Source organism: Panthera tigris, chromosome A1, assembly GCF_018350195.1.
Source record: "Panthera tigris isolate Pti1 chromosome A1, P.tigris_Pti1_mat1.1, whole genome shotgun sequence".
NCBI classification, from domain to species: domain Eukaryota; kingdom Metazoa; phylum Chordata; class Mammalia; order Carnivora; family Felidae; genus Panthera; species Panthera tigris.
Genome location: NC_056660.1, coordinates 171,385,961 through 171,403,861, shown reverse-complemented (window position 1 = coordinate 171,403,861; position 17,901 = coordinate 171,385,961). Strand labels below are relative to the sequence as shown.

General features: G+C 39.3%; 1 protein-coding gene across 1 annotated transcript in view; it reads left to right on the top strand.

Moving 5' to 3' along the window:
• REEP5 (receptor accessory protein 5) overlaps nt 1-17,901 on the top strand; it is a 39,126-nt gene that overhangs the window by 11,515 nt on the left and 9,710 nt on the right. Inside the window, exon 3 of the mRNA XM_042991333.1 lies at nt 8,339-8,477. Coding sequence (XP_042847267.1) covers nt 8,339-8,477 — 139 coding nt within the window. The remainder of the gene's footprint in view (nt 1-8,338; nt 8,478-17,901) is intronic.

The following is a 17,901-nucleotide window of genomic DNA, read 5'->3' as shown; positions in this document are numbered from 1 at the left end:
CACAGCAGAAGTAGTCTCATGCATAGTGGGTGCTGTGCATGGTCACGTTATATGTTTGCCGTATCAAAAAGGATTATAAACATTATGGTCTGTATTCTTCATACTTAGGCTTCAAATAATCTACCTTGAACTTGGGAATATTTGCTATTAAATAAAATTTACCACATTAGAGATAAAACAAACCAAGTGGAATCGAGGCAGATTTCTTTCTGTTCTTTACCAACAGCATATCTCAAGGCTGTTTATTATTATAGGTTGTTTTATTAACTGTTTTTTTTTTTTTGATTCACTGTCAGTCTGGTGATATAATTGACTCATGAAAATTAAACTTCCATGGATGGATACAATTGGTTTTAGTAGTAAAGCCAGTGCTTTGAAGAAATATATTATTTAATTTTATGTCATTTGGCTAATCTGAATTGTAGTGGCCAAGTTACATATGAACCATGTACCATTCAGGTGGTGTATACCTGAATTTCTTTGGTGTGAGTGATCAGAAGCATATGTATATAGACCTGATAATTACTAGCTGTATTAACTCTTGGGCAAATCAGATTAACTTTCATAAAGGTCAATTTTCTTGAGTAAAAGGGGTGGATAGTATATGTCAAACACTTGGCACAGAATCTAGCATTCAGTAAGTGCTTAATTAAGGGTGGTTACTTTTACTAATCTACAAAGAGGAAAACTAATCATTGTTGTGATGAACTCTAGGTCATTGAGCTTTTAAATGATTAAGGAAAGACCTCCTTTCATTAATTTTCATTAATTTTTTCCACTTAACTTTTTTGGGTCCTTAAGACATTATTATTCCAAGAGCAAAAAAGTACAATAAGAGTTTGTTCTTCCAGGTTTGTAAATATGTGGTATGGCTGATGGTTTTCTTCTGTTATGGTACAGTGGTGTGCATGTTCCTAAGCACTGGGTGTCATTTTAACAATTTTAAAATCTTAAATCCCATTTTTTACTTTTTGTTTCTGTTAAGATTTCCAGTTTCCCATAACTCTGCCTCCATAACCCTCCTTCATAAGACCCTTCCCCAATCACACATATGCTCCTTAATTAGCAGGGGAACTATTTTTTGACTGTTGGCTTTTGGTCCTTGAGTCTGTTTTGGCCCCAAGGGCTTTAATTACAATGTCAGTTGCATTGTTGGTGCTCAGTATATATACTTGCATCTGAATGAATCTGTCACTGATTTTCTGTGGTGGATTACCATATGGGGCAGGGAATATCTTAGGTTCTCTGAATAATGACTCAGATTTGGAGGGAGAGAATACTGGTAGCCCAAGATTACCTCTGTGCAAACTTTGTTTTCTTTACACGTTTCTCTTTCTCTCTCTCTTTTTTTTGAGAGAGAGAAAGAGAGAGAGGGCACAAGTGAGCAAGAGGCAGAAAGAGAGAGAATCCCAGGAGGGGTGATGTGAGACTCGAACTCATGAACCGTGAGATCATGACCTGAGCCGAAGTCAGATGCTTGACTGAGCCACCCAGGCACCCTCTTTACACATGTTTAATGCTATCCTTTCACTATCCTTCATGCCTGCCCTTGCTTTTAGAAAACAGCAATAAAGGTGTAAACAAACTAATGGGACGTGGAAGGGTGAAGGCAGCCGGTACCAGTCACTGGAGGAGCCCAGTGGTCTGGCCAGTGGGTTCTGTGCATATCAGTACCAATCTAATACCAATGTAAAGAATTTTGGCCCATGAACCTTCACACCATGGGCCTGAAAAATGTTTTCACCAGTGTCTGAGTTTGTTCCCATTGACCTGCCAATGGGATTTGGGGATTTCAGCTCTTTACTCTCTATAGCATTGGGATTTGGAGAGTGAAGTGTAATTAAAATCCATGGGTAATTCTCTAATCTCCTTTTAGCCTTATTAACAATGCTGTTAACCCTCTACCAGCTGTACTTAGCCAGAAGGACTAAGCTTTTTTTACTCTCTTGCCTCCCAATAATAATAATAATATTAGATTATTACCACATTATACGTACTATCTATTAAGGTTATATTTAATGAGAGCTTACTTGGTTCAAGTCACTGATTCTAAGTGCTTTGCATGTAATCATTTAATCTTCATAACAGCATGATCAGGTTTATCATTCCTTCTTGACAAATGAGGAAACTAAGGCCCAGAATAATTTGCTCAAGGTCATGTGCCTAGTAAGTGCTGGAACTGGGGATACAAGGTGCATGCCAAGGGTGGTGAAGTGATGCAAAGCCAGATGAGCATTGGGAAGGAATGGAGGGAAAAGCCAGGCTATTCCATCATCCAGAGTAATTAATAATTTTTCAAAATGTTGATATATTTTGAGAGACAGAAAGCACATGCACATGCGCAAGCAGAGGAGGAACAGAGAAAGAGGGAGAGAGAATCCCAAGCAGGCTCTGTGTTGTCAGTGGCAGAGCCTGACATGGGGCTCGAAATCATGACCTGAGCTGAAATCACAAGTCAGATGCTTAACCAACTGAGCCCCAGGCACCCTGTAATTAATAAATTTTTGATAGTTTGCTTTTTTGAAATAGAAAATTAGAATGAGTCCATTCCATGTGTTGGACTACAGGACTCTCTTCTGATCATTGTTAGAGAAGTTTGTAAGAAAACCATGAGCTGTTTCCTCAAGAGAGAAATTAAATGAATATGCCTGATGTTCACTTCAGTGTTTAACAAAGCCCTAAAGAGACAGTTAGTCCCATAGGAGGAAGTAGTTATAGAAAGCCTGGTGTTTATTTTTCTCTCCCACATAGAAATATTTTTCCTTTCTCTTGTTATAAAAATATTGTACAGGCTCATTACAAAGACCTTAAAAAAGTGAAATTCTGCAGTCCCAATGCCCAGGATTAACTTTACACAATTTGAAATCTATGCTTCTGGATACCATTCTTGGTCTGTAAACACATAGAAATAGATGTCCATGTCTCTTTCTTTTTCAAAACACAAAGTTATCTACTTTTTACATTCAACATTGTAGCTTGGACATCTTTCTTTGTTAATATCCTTTTTAAAGACTTCAGAATATTTCATTGTATGGATATACCAAAATGTATTTACACAGCCCATTGCTGCCCTTAAAAAACCTGTAGACACATACTTCATAATATTTTATTTTCATTGAAATTACTTTAATATCAGTCTTTTCTCTTTGAACTTCATATGTTGGTCTATATAATATAGAACATGAACAGTTTGTCTCTAAGACAGCTTCTAACTCAACATTCTACAATTTCTTTTTTTTTTTAATTTTTTTTTCAACGTTTTTTATTTATTTTTGGGACAGAGAGAGACAGAGCATGAACGGGGGAGGGGCAGAGAGAGAGGGAGACACAGAATCGGAAACAGGCTCCAGGCTCCGAGCCATCAGCCCAGAGCCTGACGCGGGGCTCGAACTCACGGACCGCGAGATCGTGACCTGGCTGAAGTCGGACGCTTAACCGACTGCGCCACCCAGGCGCCCCAACATTCTACAATTTCTAATTCTGCTCTGTGAATTTTTAGAACTGCTAACCCCTCCCATGTATAGTATTGACAGCCATCTTCTGGACCTTAGCCCTGTTTCTGCTGCTCACCCAGGCCTCATTTCTTTTTTGCCCCTTGCTTGAGGTAGACCAAGCTCTGCCCCCGGAACATGGTAGGTGGCTGAGGAGAGAGAGAACAAAGAAGCCATAGAACCAAGCCCAAGTGACCAGGCTTTGGATCAGTGGTGAGAATATGGCAGTGAGTCTGCAGAGAGCAATCTAAGACCATGGTGTCTGTCTTTTGTGAATGTGTAGTTCTAAACCCAGGTTTAGTGTCTGTGGTATGGCTAACGTAGCTCACTTAAGGGCAAGGGCACATTGAGAATAAATAAGACAATGGCCCAGGCCTGTGGGGAGAGTGGTTGGAATTGTTGCCAGCTGTCTTTGGGATAGTTCCAGAACTCCTTTGGGGTTTAGCTAGAGATCGAAAAGCCCCGGGGGAGGTTGATATTCTAGCCAACGTAATAGAGAACTTTTAGATTGGTTCTTAAAATTTTAGCAAAAGAGTTTTGTTTAGGAGATGTTTTTATCTTGAATTCTTTTACAAGTTTGAGAATGCTCAGGTGAGCGTTCTACATTATCTTAGAGTGACTCATCCTAATTGTAGCAGAGATATCATTCAGTTTGCCTTCTCTGTCTAACTTTTCTTCTCTCCTGGCCTCTTGTTTGTTGCGGGAAAGGGGTAACCTACCCTTTGGCTACAAATCCATCATTTGGGTTTTCTTTCCTGGAAAAGATATGCAGAGGTGGTGCTGAGACTGAAACTTTGACCAATAGTTCTGAAACTTGGCTCAGCCTTAGGATCACCTGCACAACTTTCTAAAGCTTAAAGCTCTACATGCCAGAGTCTGAATCACTAGGTCTGAAAAGAACCCAGGCGTGTATGTTTAACTAGTTCTGTAGGTGGTTATGGATCATCATCTAAGTCTGAGAAACAGTGGACTGGGGCACCAACTCAGAACATGTCCTGTTCACTTCTGATAACCTCCCTTCCCTCCCCACCTCTGCCTGTCCCCCCTCAGGTAAGCAGGTTGGAGGGTGGAAGGGTTCTCTAAGGATCTGGGCCTTGAGACTGACTTCTCTTATTTGTCTTCTGTGACCAATTTACCCTTTTTGGGTCTTGGTTTTCTTCAGCACAAGACTAGATCATTCTGGTCCCTTCCAAAAGAAATATTATGAACTCTTTTTGTATTTATAGTAATGCAGTAAATATTTATTAAATGCCTACTTGGTACCAGACATTTTGTTAAGTGTTATGCAGCCTGGTGGTGAGTTGTTCTAAATAGGGAAACAGACTGGGATAGTGAAATAGGCACGGGCTTTGTTGGAGTTAATCTTGGGTGTAAATCCAACCTCTGCTACCTGTTCAATTTCTTTTTAAAGTAAGCTCTCCACCCAATATGGGGCTTGAACTCATGAACCCGAGATCAAGAGTCGCATACTCTACTGAGTGAGACAGCCAGGTGCCCCCAGTCTCTGCTGCTTGTAGCTAGGAGCCCTGCACATGTTGTTTTTCTTCCTTAAGCCCCAGTATTTCCTGAAAATAACAATCCTTACATCATAGGGCTATTATGAAATTAAAATAACTCTTAGGTAGAACACTATGAGGCATTGATGAAAGTAATTGAAGAGGACATAGATGGAAAGATATAACACACTTATGGAGTGAAAACATTAATATTGTTAAAATGTCCATACTACTCAAGGCAATCTGCAGATTCCATGTAATCCCTATCAAAATAGCAGTAGCACTTTTCACGGAACTAGAACAAATAATCTTAACATTTGTACGGAATCGTAAAAGACCCTGAATGGCAAAAGCAATCTCGAGAAAGAACAAAGCTGCAGGTATCACAATGCCAGACTTCAAGATCGATTACAAAGCCACAGTAAACAGTATGATACTGGCACATAAATAGACACACAGATCAATGGAACAGTATAGAGAGCCCAGAAATTAGCTCATGCTTTCATGGTCAATAATGCTTATATGGTTAATCTACAATAAAGGAGGCAAGAACATGAGGTGGGGAAAAGATATTCTTGTCAGTAAATGATGTTGGGGAGGAAAATTATTAGGTTCCTACCTCTTCCCATTCTTTAGCTGTGCCATTTTGGCTAGAATGGAAGGGTGTAGAGTGCTTAAGATTTTTGAATTCCTGTGTTGCCTGATAAGTTGCTACATCCTCATTCTGATATACTGTGTTGAAATATGATTCAGTAGAAGTACAAGGCTGTGGAGTGTATTGTTGAATAGTCACCTATGTCCATGCACTCGGACAAGGAAGTATATAAGTAAATAGCACTCAGGAAATGCCAGTTTTGAGCTCTTCTCTACTCTTCCCATAACTAGATTGGAGTGCTTCACCATTTTGATTCTAAGGTTCCACACCTATGGACTGTCACTTATGTTCTTTCTTATTATGACTAGTTTATTTTACTTATTTTGAGAGAGAGAGAGAGAGGGGGGGGGGGAACACATGTGCCAGCAGGAAGGGGGAGCAGAGTGGGAGAGGGAGAGAGAGAAACCAAGCAGACTCCATGCTGTTAGCCCAGAGCCCGATGTAGGGCTCTATCCCACGAACCGTGAGAGCTTGACCTGAGATGAAATCAAGAATTGGACACTTAACCGACTCAACCACCAAGGTGCCCTTATGGTATTTTAAATTAAAACAGTAATTAAATGCTTCAATTATCTGAGAAATTCTATTAAAAATCTCTTCAGCTTAATAAGACTCTGGTTTTGTCCTGACCTCTTTCATGTGCCTTGGTTTTCTACAAAGTTGTGATCAACCTGTGTGTTGTTTGGAGCTCTTTTCTTCCTGCTTTCGATGTTACTACGTAGTTTTCCAAGTGTATTAACATGGAAGCCTTTGAATGCCTAGTGTTTATAAGTTATGGAAATTAACTATTTAAAAATTTATTCCTTGAAGCACAGAACTTGAACTGTTTGGGGTGGTTTTTCTGGTTTTGAATCTGTGGACCTTGACTAACCTCTTAAAAACAATGACATAGAATGGAATTGAAAATACCAGAATGTTTCCATGAAATGTATATTTCAGTTTATATTTATGTGTGGATACATTTGTTTACTGGATGTTTGTTTACTACATAGTCATGAATTGCTTTGGTTTCCAAAATGAATACCTTAAGTGAAATATAACTCCATATCCCCTCTGCCCAGGAGTGACATCTAAGAAACAAATCTTTATCAAACTAATAACTAATAACTTAAAAGATCCACTTAAATAGAAATGGATAGGAAAATGGCCTTATGTGTAAAGGGGATACCACTGTTAGTTCTTTGGTTAATGTGCTTGCCCACGCTTTTCCTTTGGCCTTTTGTTACATTTGCCAGCTTCTATCTGAGGAAAGCTGGAACACAGACATAGTCCACAAGTTACAAGCCATTATTTTATAATCTGCTCTCATAAATTAATTTTATGATTCTTTTGTGTAAGTTGAAAAACTTTTGCGTTGTCTTGGCTTGCAGAGAGGTATTGATTTTATCTCTTCTTCCTCTTCTCTTCCTCATGTCATTAGCACTCATCTCAGTCAGCTAGAACTTTCCCGTCTTTGGTTGTTTTCTTACAACACCCAGGCATACAAGCGGACCTCAAGCCCACAGCTGCTTCTCATCACTTCAGAGGCTTTCTTAGAGAATGACTCAGCATGATTCAGCAGTCTAACGGTCCCTTTGGGGAACCCATCTTACCAAGTATTTTCAGCAGTTAGCCCATCTCATAAGCTAACAATATTATTCATAGACCTTCGAGTTTCCTGTGTTAGTCCAGCTCAGTTCTGATAAGTGTCCAGACATGTGTTAGGATAGGATTAAAAAATTAAGGAATTCAGCTTTAGAATGAAGAGATTCCCAGGCATGAAAGAAATTTCTGTGATTCAGAAGTAAAAGATTAATTAATTAAATGTTTATTTATTTTGAGAGAGAGTGAGAGAGAGTCTTAAGCAGGCTCCACTCATCCAGGTGCCCCAGAAGTAACAGATTATTTTAAACTTATTTCCATTCATTTGCAGAATGAAATTTGTTTAAGCAGTAGCTGGTACTGAGAAAGTCATGTTATTAACTGATGAGGGAAGGAAAGGCTACAGCCAAAAGATCACACAATGATAGAACCAAATGGACACCATGATACTTGTTTTCACCTGTTTGTTATGAAGTTATGTTACAGACTTTGGGCAGTATCTGACCTATGTCCCAGAAGTTCCTTTGTGGAAGTTTCTACTTACCCATAATATAGCTCAGTTATTAAAAGTACATAAAAACTAAGTTACCATGAGAGAATTCTTTTTTTTTTTTTTTAATGATTTTATTTTTAAATAATCTCTGTACCCAACACGGGACTCAGACTTACAACCTTGAGATCAAGAGTCACATACTCCACCGACCGACTGAGCCAGCCAGGCTCCCTGCCATAAGAGAATTCTTTTTCTTTTCTTTCTCTTTTTTCTTTTTTTTTTTTTTTTTAAGAATCCTTGATAAAGCTCTGGAGGCAGGCCTGCACTTGGGAGTTCCCAGTCATTGGTGATATCTCCTGGTGCCTGGTTAAGACAGAGTGGAAATCCAGGGGACAGCTAGTGCTGGTTTCTCTAGTGACAAGAAGACTGGTAACAGGTAGTCACAATGGCTTGTTATTTCCAGATTGCTTCTTACGTTGTATTCTTATCTCCATGACAAGGTGCATACATTTGCCTGAGTTTCCTACCTGGTATGGGAGGGCAGGCTGTCAAAGTCTGCTGTTCGAAAGTGTTTCATTGAGATCACACTACATGATGTACTTGCTTTTGTATTGCCTTTCAGGATTAAAGCCATAGAGAGTCCCAACAAAGAAGATGATACCCAGTGGCTGACCTATTGGGTAGTGTATGGTGTGTTCAGCATTGCTGAATTCTTCTCTGACCTCTTCCTGTCATGGGTCCCCTTCTACTACATGCTGAAGGTATGTTGGATTTTTGTGAACTTCTCTGTTTCCTTCCATCTATGTATTTGCTTTGTGCCCTACCACTAAAATAAATTCCATCTTAGGACCTATATAACAGGAACAGATGCTTGAGTGTTGGACATCTGTGGCTCTGCCTCAGATTATAAATAGGAAAACAGAATTCGACACACCTCCCTTATTTTGTATACTGTCTTGGAAACAGCCAAAGCAATTGTGTATTCAAGATGTGTTTGGTAATAAAAGATGGAAATACTGTGACCTAGCACAAGCATTGTTGTTAGTTTACCAAGATCCTCCCTTCAGGCAGTGTTACCTAGGTTTGATGCAGAAGCACTGCACACTTTGGCAGGCCATTGACTATTTACAGTGGTGTGTGGGAGTCTGTCTTTCTTTCTTTCTTTCTTTCTTTCTTTCTTTCTTTCTCTTTTTTTTTTTAAGTTTATGTATCGATTTTGAGAGAGAGTGTGAGCAGGGGTGGGGCAGAGAGAGAGGGGGAGAGAGAATCCCAAGCAGGCTCTGTTCTGTCAGCAGACAACCCGACTCAGGGCTCGATCTCACTAACTGTGAGATCATGACCTGAGCTAAGATCAAGAGTCCGACGCTTAACTGACTGAGCCACCCAGGCACCCTAGGAGTCATTAGAAGAAAAAAAAACACCTTATTTCTTATATAGGTTTGGAGAATGAAGATGTGAAGTGGGCTCTCTGAGGAAGTCATTTTGATAACTTTGACAGGTGCAATGGTCAGGGATCAGCCCTGCCACACCTCGTGTTTGGTAGAAATCTAGCCTTGGTCACCACCATGTGAGGACAAGGATTAGGAAGTTGAAACTCATTCCTAATGGGACCTGTATTGATTCTGACTGAGAATGAAAAAGTTAACATCTTTTAATAGATAGAGTGGTTCTTTCTTTCTAGATAGGACAAACTGTCTTCAGTTGGTTCCTTGAGTGTCTTCCGTGGAAGAGACCTGCTTCCCATTAGTTGCATAGAATGTAGATGGTACCTCAGGCTCATGGGGCCAGACTTCCCAAGCTGTAGAGAGTGGGGATTCCAGCCCTTATGAATTCTGAGTTCTCATCTTTCCCTTCATACTCTTAAGTATTCATTTTTTTAAAAGTCACCCGTGAAATGAAGACTCAAATACTTCTGTAAGATTTTTCAAGAAAAACAGCAAACCCTGCTGCCTATACTGCATTCCTTAAAAGCAACCATTATCCCTACATTTATGGCAGATTATTTTGTCATTTACCTCTGTGTTTCTAAATAACATTCTTGTTTAGCCACCTTTTAATTTTTCTATTTGACGGATTAGCTCTTGATTCCTACTGGTAGGATTTGGTTCCCTTTCTTGGCTTGTCCCTGACATACACATGCAGTCCTCCTGTGTCCCCATCTTCCTCAGGTGTTTGTATCATAATTTTGGTTAGATACACATTCACCACTTACATTATTGTGACTTTGTAAATACGATTTAGTTATACCATGTAGTGTACATATCATGTACATGTAGTGTTCTTGCTGCTTTTTATTTTCCCTGGAACTAATCATCGTTTTCTTATTTACATATTCAGACCTATTTCGAGGGTCCTTGTTAGTTCAATTTGTCTTACTGTTCCTACATTTCTGTTTACTTTCTTTTAAATTTTTTGTCTAAAGAAATTTAGATAAAGGAAATTAGATGCAGGAAGCTCTCATTCTTTGGTCTCCCTCACCCCACCTACCAACATGTTGATGTTGTCTTCATTTTTAATTCTGGGCAGTTATGGATACATTTTTGCTTTATCTCTGGCCTTAGCTGTTTTTACAATCTATAGATGTTTTCTTGTGTAAATAATGTATTTATTCAGATACATATTTTTCAATCTTCCCTTCCAGTTTTGAAGTTTACTCCATTCTGTTATATATGCCACACAGCGTATTCTTTATTTCAACTATTTTTTGTATCTAATGTTTTTGCTCGTCTCTTTCCTATATTTTCTCATTCTTGTTTCTTATTGCTCTGTTTCTTCTGACATAGTTAGCAATTTAGCTTAAGTCTTGGTTAGTTCTAATATTTCTATTGCTGATAGAATTTGGTAGTTGATCGTGTTGTCTTTCTTTTTGAAATGGTTGTGCTTTTCAAATCTCCTGTTATTTTGGCCTGTAAGCTCCTTTTTCTCTAACAGTATCAGCTGTTCTGTTAGGCACTGGGATGGAGGAAGACCACATGCCAGTCCATGCTGGTCCCAGGAAGCTGTGGGTAGGGGTGGATGAGTCCTAGGGTAGGGAGTCCCAGCCAGCAGAGGAACTGTGGTTCATAACCCTTCTCCCACCACATAGCCCCTCAGGCCAAAGGAGCACCCTTTGCTCCCCCAGCAGCATTAGGAGGAGGTGCTCACCAGCTGTAACACACAGCTCAAGGGGACAGAGCAGGAGGGGATGGGGAGGAGCTGCCCTGCTACTTAGTTCCACTCATTTTCCTCAGTGCCTCACAAGGACAGGACTTCTATGCCAAAACCTCTGTTTTAGGGGCACCTGGGTGGCTCAGTTGGTTTAGCGTCAGACTTCAGCTCAGGTCATGATCTCACGGTTCTTGAGTTCATTCTTGAGTTCGACCCCCATATCAGGCTCTGTGTGACAGCTCAGAGTCTGGAGCCTGCTTCGAATTCTGTGTCTCCCTCTCTCTCTGCACCTCCCCTGCTCCCACTCTCTTTCTTCTCCTTCTAAATGTGGGAAAAAAAATTTTTTTTAAATGGGAAGGAGAGGGGCCTCCTGGGTGGCTCAGTTGGTTCAGCATCCAGTTTCAGCCCCGGTCATTATCTTGTGGTTTAAAAGTTTGATCCCCCCATTGGGCTTGCTGCTGTCAGTGTGCGGCCCACTTCTGATCCTCTGTCCCTCTCTCTCTGCCCATCTCCACTCTCTCCCTCTCTTAAAAATAAATAAGTATATATACATATTAAAAAATGGGCAGGAGACCTGAATAGACATTTTTCCAAAGAAGACATACACATGGCCAACAGACACATGAAAGCATGTGTCTTTTCAGCATTACTTATCATCAGGGAAATGCAAATCAAAACCACAGTGAGATGTCACCTCACACCAGTCAGAATGGCTAGTGTCAAAAAGGCAAGAAATAACAAGCATTGGCAAGGATATGGAGAAAAGGCAACCCTCATGTCCTGTTGGTGAGAATGTAAATTGGTGCAGCCACTGTGGAAAAGAGTATGGAAGTTCATCAAAAAATTAAAATTCTATACCATGTGATCCAGTAATTCTATTACTGGGTATTTACCCAAAGAAAATGAAAACACTAATTGAGAAAGCTATATACACCTCTGTGTTTTTTGCAGCATTATTTACAATAGCCAAGGTATGGAAACAATCTAAGTGTTGTCAATAAATGAACTAAATGAAATAAAGATGTGATGTGTACACACACACAATGAAATATTATTCAGCCATAAAAAAGAATGAGATCTTGCCATTCACAGCAACATGGATGGACCTAGAGGGTCCATAGCTGTAACTATGCTAAGAATAGTAAGTAAGAGAAAGATGCCATATGTGACTTGACTTATATGTAGAATTGAAAAAAATGAACAAACAAAAACCAGAAGCAGACTCATAAACACGGAGAACAAACTGGTGTTGCCAGGAAGGAGGAAGGTGAAGGGGCTTGACAGGTACAAACTTCCAGTTCTAAAATAAATAAGTCACACGGATGAAAGATACAGCACAGGGAATATAGTCAATAATATTGTAATAACTCTGAACGGTGACGGATGTAACTCTACTTGTGACGAGCATTGCATAGTGTATATAACTGTCAGATCACTGTGTTGTACACCTGGAATTAATATAATATTGTATGTCAACTATACTTCTATTAAAAAAAAAAAGACTTGGAAAAAACTAGTACACCCATACAGTTAAATGGAATGAAATGATTCACATCTATAGAAATGTTTGCATAATTCATTAATTATAAAAAATTGGTAAACATTACATATAGTGGGACACCATTTATGGTAAAACAAAAAAAAAGAACTACATAGTTAAAAAATTTAAATGAAAACATGCTCATTATAATTTCTTAATTTTGAATAACATTACCACAGAATGCCTTGTAAGATGGCTGAAGAATTTTCAAGCAATTTTTTTTAAAAAGCCTGTGGTAGCAATTAAGATTTCAAAGGTTGCTGGATTTTCTGTGTGTTTTTGTTATTCAAAGATGTTTAGCATTTATATTTTTATAATCTTATTTGGATGTCACATATTTTAAACTACAAACAACTTTGAAGTCCTTCATAAGATCCATCTAATAGTAGTGACATCACAGTGCAGTCTCTAAAGGAAAGAGACTTGGCTTTGCCTTGGGCCCACCTGCTTGCTGCAGGGAACAGTATCCTGACAGCAGAGCCACTCACACCAGAAGCTGACCTCACACTTCGAAAACATGAGCAAGCCTGACTCCAGCCCGCTCCTGATCTCTTCTGCTAATGGAGGTCACACAAGGTAAAGAGAGGATCTGAAATACGAGATAATCACCAAATCATTTATAGTTGGTTTTGAAGTACATTACAAAAATTGCTTTGCAGCAAAATTTTCTTCCTTAATAGTAAAAGGAATGTGCATCCATTAGTAGTCTCAGGGCATCCATGAGAATTTACTGCATGTTCCAAATAGATAATATACTTGAGATTATTAAAAATGGATTATGCTGTCAATCAAAATACTTTCTTCTTGCTGTAGTGCATTTTCTGAGTGGCTTCAGAGAACACACTGAGAAGAAGCCTCTGAATTGCAGAGTGGGTAGGAGAATGTGTTAAGGACTAGCATAGACCATATGCCATGTTACAATCACATGGTGATTGTGTGGAGTATGACGAAGAGATCCAAGTAAGGACATGTTTAATATTTGCAAACAAATGATCTTTTGCAGAATTAATATTATTGGCATTTCCCCCCATTTTTCTAAAGCAGCCTATGATTGGAGAAAATAAGAGGAACCAATGATTAGGCATCAAAGATTAGTAGGAAAGATAGTATGTAATCTGTCGCACTAGAAATAGTGGACCGTGCCTGCTCAGAGCTTTGCTCTGAGGTCTGCCTTTACCAGGAGGTTTAAAAATAAATACAAAAGCCTTTTTTCTCCCTCTGATTATAAAAGTAGTGTATTTTCATTTCTTTATTCAGAAGACAGAATCTGTTCTAGGTTAGAAGGATACTTTGGTGAATAAAACAAAGTCCCTGTTGTTGTATTGTTTATATTCATTTGTGTGTGTGTGTGGGGGGGGCATGTTTTATATAAGGAGGAAAATAGCATTTGTAATCGTACCACCGGTCACATGTTAGTCTTCCTATTTTTTTAATGTGCAAGTATATTGGTCCAAGTACATAAAGACACACAGAACCATATATATATGGTTGAGACCACATTTTATACATGATTCTGTATCTAGCTTGTTTCAATTAACATAATACTAGGAGTATTTTCTCATGTTACTCAATATTCTTTGGTAAACTGTCTAATCCATTATCGATAGCAATGTACTAATTCCCCAAATGATAGACAATTTAGGACATTTATCTCACTTTATCACATTTTAATGAGTGACACAATGAATAGCTTTGTATCTTCTCTTTACACTCATTTAGATCACTTTCTAGATTAGTTTTTTAAACAAAACTCTGGCGACTCTTAGTCCTGACTTAGACTGTCACCTGTACTACTGCACCTATGTTGGAAAGCAGAACATTTCTTAACTTCATAAGAGGCAAAGACCACAGGGAAGTCTTCCCCTTCACGTGTTCTTTTTTGAGCTTTTATTTGTGCATGCGGGGCAGTCTGTTTTAACTTTCGCCTATCACTGTTCTTGTGGCTACATTGCAGAGGTTTCCCTATGGATTTTGTTTCTGATCAAGTGATTGTAGTGTATCAGCAGGTCGCTGATGTGTTGAAATGTGGGTGTTTTGTCTTTTTTGATATTAACTCAGTTCTGACCAGGCTGGTCCCAGAAACTGCATATAAAGTGTATCCCTACCTTGGAAATACCTCTTCTAGAAGAAAATTGGATGGCGACAGCCATTAGAACCACAGACAGAATTATCTGGCCTGCTGTAATCTGTAATTTAAGGATTTATCAAATGAGAGCTCATAGTGCCAGGAATTCAGCCAAAATAGCACAGACTCTGGACTGCAGGTAAGAGTGGGTTTGTGTTTGCTCGTGATTGTGCTGTCAGCGGGCACGGTGAGGATCTGTGTCGTTCAGGGTACTCCTGGGCTCTAGAATAGTTATGTAGGTTAAAGAAAGGGAGTTGTAAAAGCTGGTGACTGAATATAGCCATGAGAGTTGAACAGTAATTAACTTTATTTTTTAATACAAGAAAGCTATTTCATTTGAAAACTGGAAAACGCTAATGACATAGGTAGAGAGCAGTAATTATTTTACTGTCCCAAGATGATAGCTACAGTGCCCTGGAAAGAAAGGAGCAGACCAGAGTGAAGCCTGATCACATTGGAGAGGTATAAAAATATAGACACCTGGCTCTGGTTCTGCCTGGTAGTCTTGCCTTAATTCATTCAGAAAAGATGAATGAGTCAGCTTTTCTGGATTGCTGAGGGGCTGAGGTATTACTTGGGCAGATAATATTCCAGAGATTTACAACAACAGTAAAAACTGTAGGATTTGGTAATACCACTACCGTCTTGTATACTTTCTTCAAGTACATTAATCTGTGACTTTCCTAAAATCTTACAGAAGAGAAAATGGACTCTCAGAGAGGTTGTTTATGACCTTCCCTAAAGTCATAAAATAAAGTAGATACCAACTCTTTGATTCCTAATCCAGTGAGTTCTTTCCATTTCACCTTGATGCCTATACTTATGCTGAGGGTTTCTAGGTCTGCATCAATAGTAATCCATTCCTGAAAATTAGATACTCTACCTGGAAATACCAGCCAGGAGACTATTTCCTATAATTTTAAATGGTAAAAATTAAGATATATACACCTAAAACTCCATACCAGTTTCCTAAATATTAGTAAAACACCGCAAAATACCTCTATATAAGTAACAAATGTGTTAGGGTGTTAGATGCTAACACCAACACTTCTTGTTTTCCAAATTGTTGACATAGTTAGTAAAAAATTATCACTTAGTATGTAGTAGTACATGGCACCTCTAGGATACTCTGCATACCGTTGTTGTTGTTTTAGCTATTTATTTTGAGAGCGCATATGTGCAAGTAAGGGAGGAGCAGAGAGCGAGGGAGGGAGAGAATCCAAAGTAGGCTCCACACTCAGTGTGGAACTCGATGGGGGCCTCTGCATAGGGAATTCTAATTTACTGTCAAGAATGTAGTTTTTCCTTTTTCTCACACATCATTTTGTTTAAATTGTTGTGTTGTGTTTTGGGTATATATGTATTAACATTACCTATATAAACAACCAGTGGAAAACACTGTATGATGTTTGGATGTTACAAACCAGAAGTCTTCCACAAGGAAATGTTAAGTACAGAGATGGTCTATAGGGTCTGCCTGGCTCTAAGCAGAGGAAATGGAAGCTAAAGCCAGGGAAAAATGCAGTTACTTATTTCTGAATTTTGGGTTACTACAAATGGCAAATTATGAAATTTGCAATTAAGAAAATCAAGGTTTCTCTGGCAACATCTTCTTATAATTCATTAGGATAGCCAGCAAGCCCAGGAGGTGCTAGAGCAGAGTCTCTGAGAAAACTAGCAGGAAACACGAAACCACCCACACATACTGAGGTGCTGAGGGTATTTCAAGGAATTGGCTTCATTGAGAGGCCTGGACCTGTAGCAGAAGGTCTTACGATGCCATGTGTGTGTGAGGGCTTGGTGGAGTTTGGGTTGGTTGCACAGATGTGTGTGGTGAGACTAGGAGGTGGCTGGTCTGAATGTTTGCTCTTCCCCTTCCTTTTGCCGTGCTTTTCCCCCACTGCTTCTCTCTTAACATTCCATCTTTCTGCTGTTATGTTCAGTAAATGAGCTGTGGAGTCTGTCACACATCAGGGGTAGGAGGTTTGAGGGAGGACTGGCTTAAAATCACAACTTGGAGATTATGACAGGGAATTGCATTTGGTTGAGTGCTTGGATATGGGAAGCAGCCTTTGTAGTCCCTCCAGTTCAGAAATTCTCAACCTTTTGGAAATATATGGAGGAAATTTTGTTTGTAGCTGTTAATAGTCACTGATTTTACTTAGTATTTTATGGTGTTGTCTAGTATAGTTTGGCTTGAACATTTACATGTTCAAGTGTTTATTTTTTGAGAGAGAGAGAGAGCACAAGCGGGAGTTGGGGGCAGACAGAGAGGGAGACAGAATCTGAAGCAGGCTCTAGGCTCTGAAGCTGTTAGCACAGAGCCCGATTCAGGGCTTGAACCCACGAACCATGAGATCATGATCTGAGCCAATGTCAGACGCTAACTGACTGGGCCATCCAGGTGCCCTAAAAATATATATTGTTTATGATAAATTACTTTCACTTTATTTTTCCTTTATATTAAAGTTAGAGAACTTCTTGATTTTGTTTTTTTGGTAATTATATGCGTAGGTGTATCATTATTTTAAGTTTTATTTCAGGTACTAAAAGTGTTAGAAACGAATTGTTTAAAAAGGTATCTATTGGTTCTGAGATTTGATTGTAATTACCCCATTTAAAGCTAATCAGTTAGCCTGTTACTGTTTCATGGCTGTTGGTGAAAGACAGAATTGTTGGAAGAAAGTCCCAGCACTCCTAGATGTTCCAGATATTTCTTATTTTCTCACAAAAATCTATGTGAGGTAGATTTTTTTTTAAATTTCAGTTAATATCTTTTTATAGTCTATACAGACTTAGGCAATTAAGTTACATACACAAGGTTTGCCTCACTAGTAGATGGCAGAACCAGGACTAGAGCCCAGTTTCTCTTGAGACCATTCTTTAACCTCTATCTACTATAATATATAACTCTTTTTTAAAATGCTTGCATATTTTTGAGAGAAAGAGAGAGACACAGAGCTCAAGCAGGGAAGAGCAGAGAGAGAGGGAGACACAGAATCAGAAAAGCAGGCTCCAGGCTCCGAGCTGTCAGCACAGAGCCCGACATGGGGCTCGAACTTACGAACCGCAAGATCATGACCTGAGCCTAAGTCGGACACTCAACCCACTGAGCCACCCAAGGTGCCCCTAACTTTCTTATTTTTTTTTAAATTTATTTTTGAGACAGAGTGAGACAGAGCACAAGCAGGGGAAGGGCAGAGAGAGAAGGAGACATAGAATCTGAAGCAGGCTCCAGGCTCTGAGCAAGTGTGTAGCACAGAGCCCAATGCAGGGGTTCGAACCCACAAACCGTGAGATCATGACCTGAGCCGAGGTTGATGACTTAACCGACTGAGCCACGCAGGTGCCCCAGCCCCTTCCTCTCTTAAAA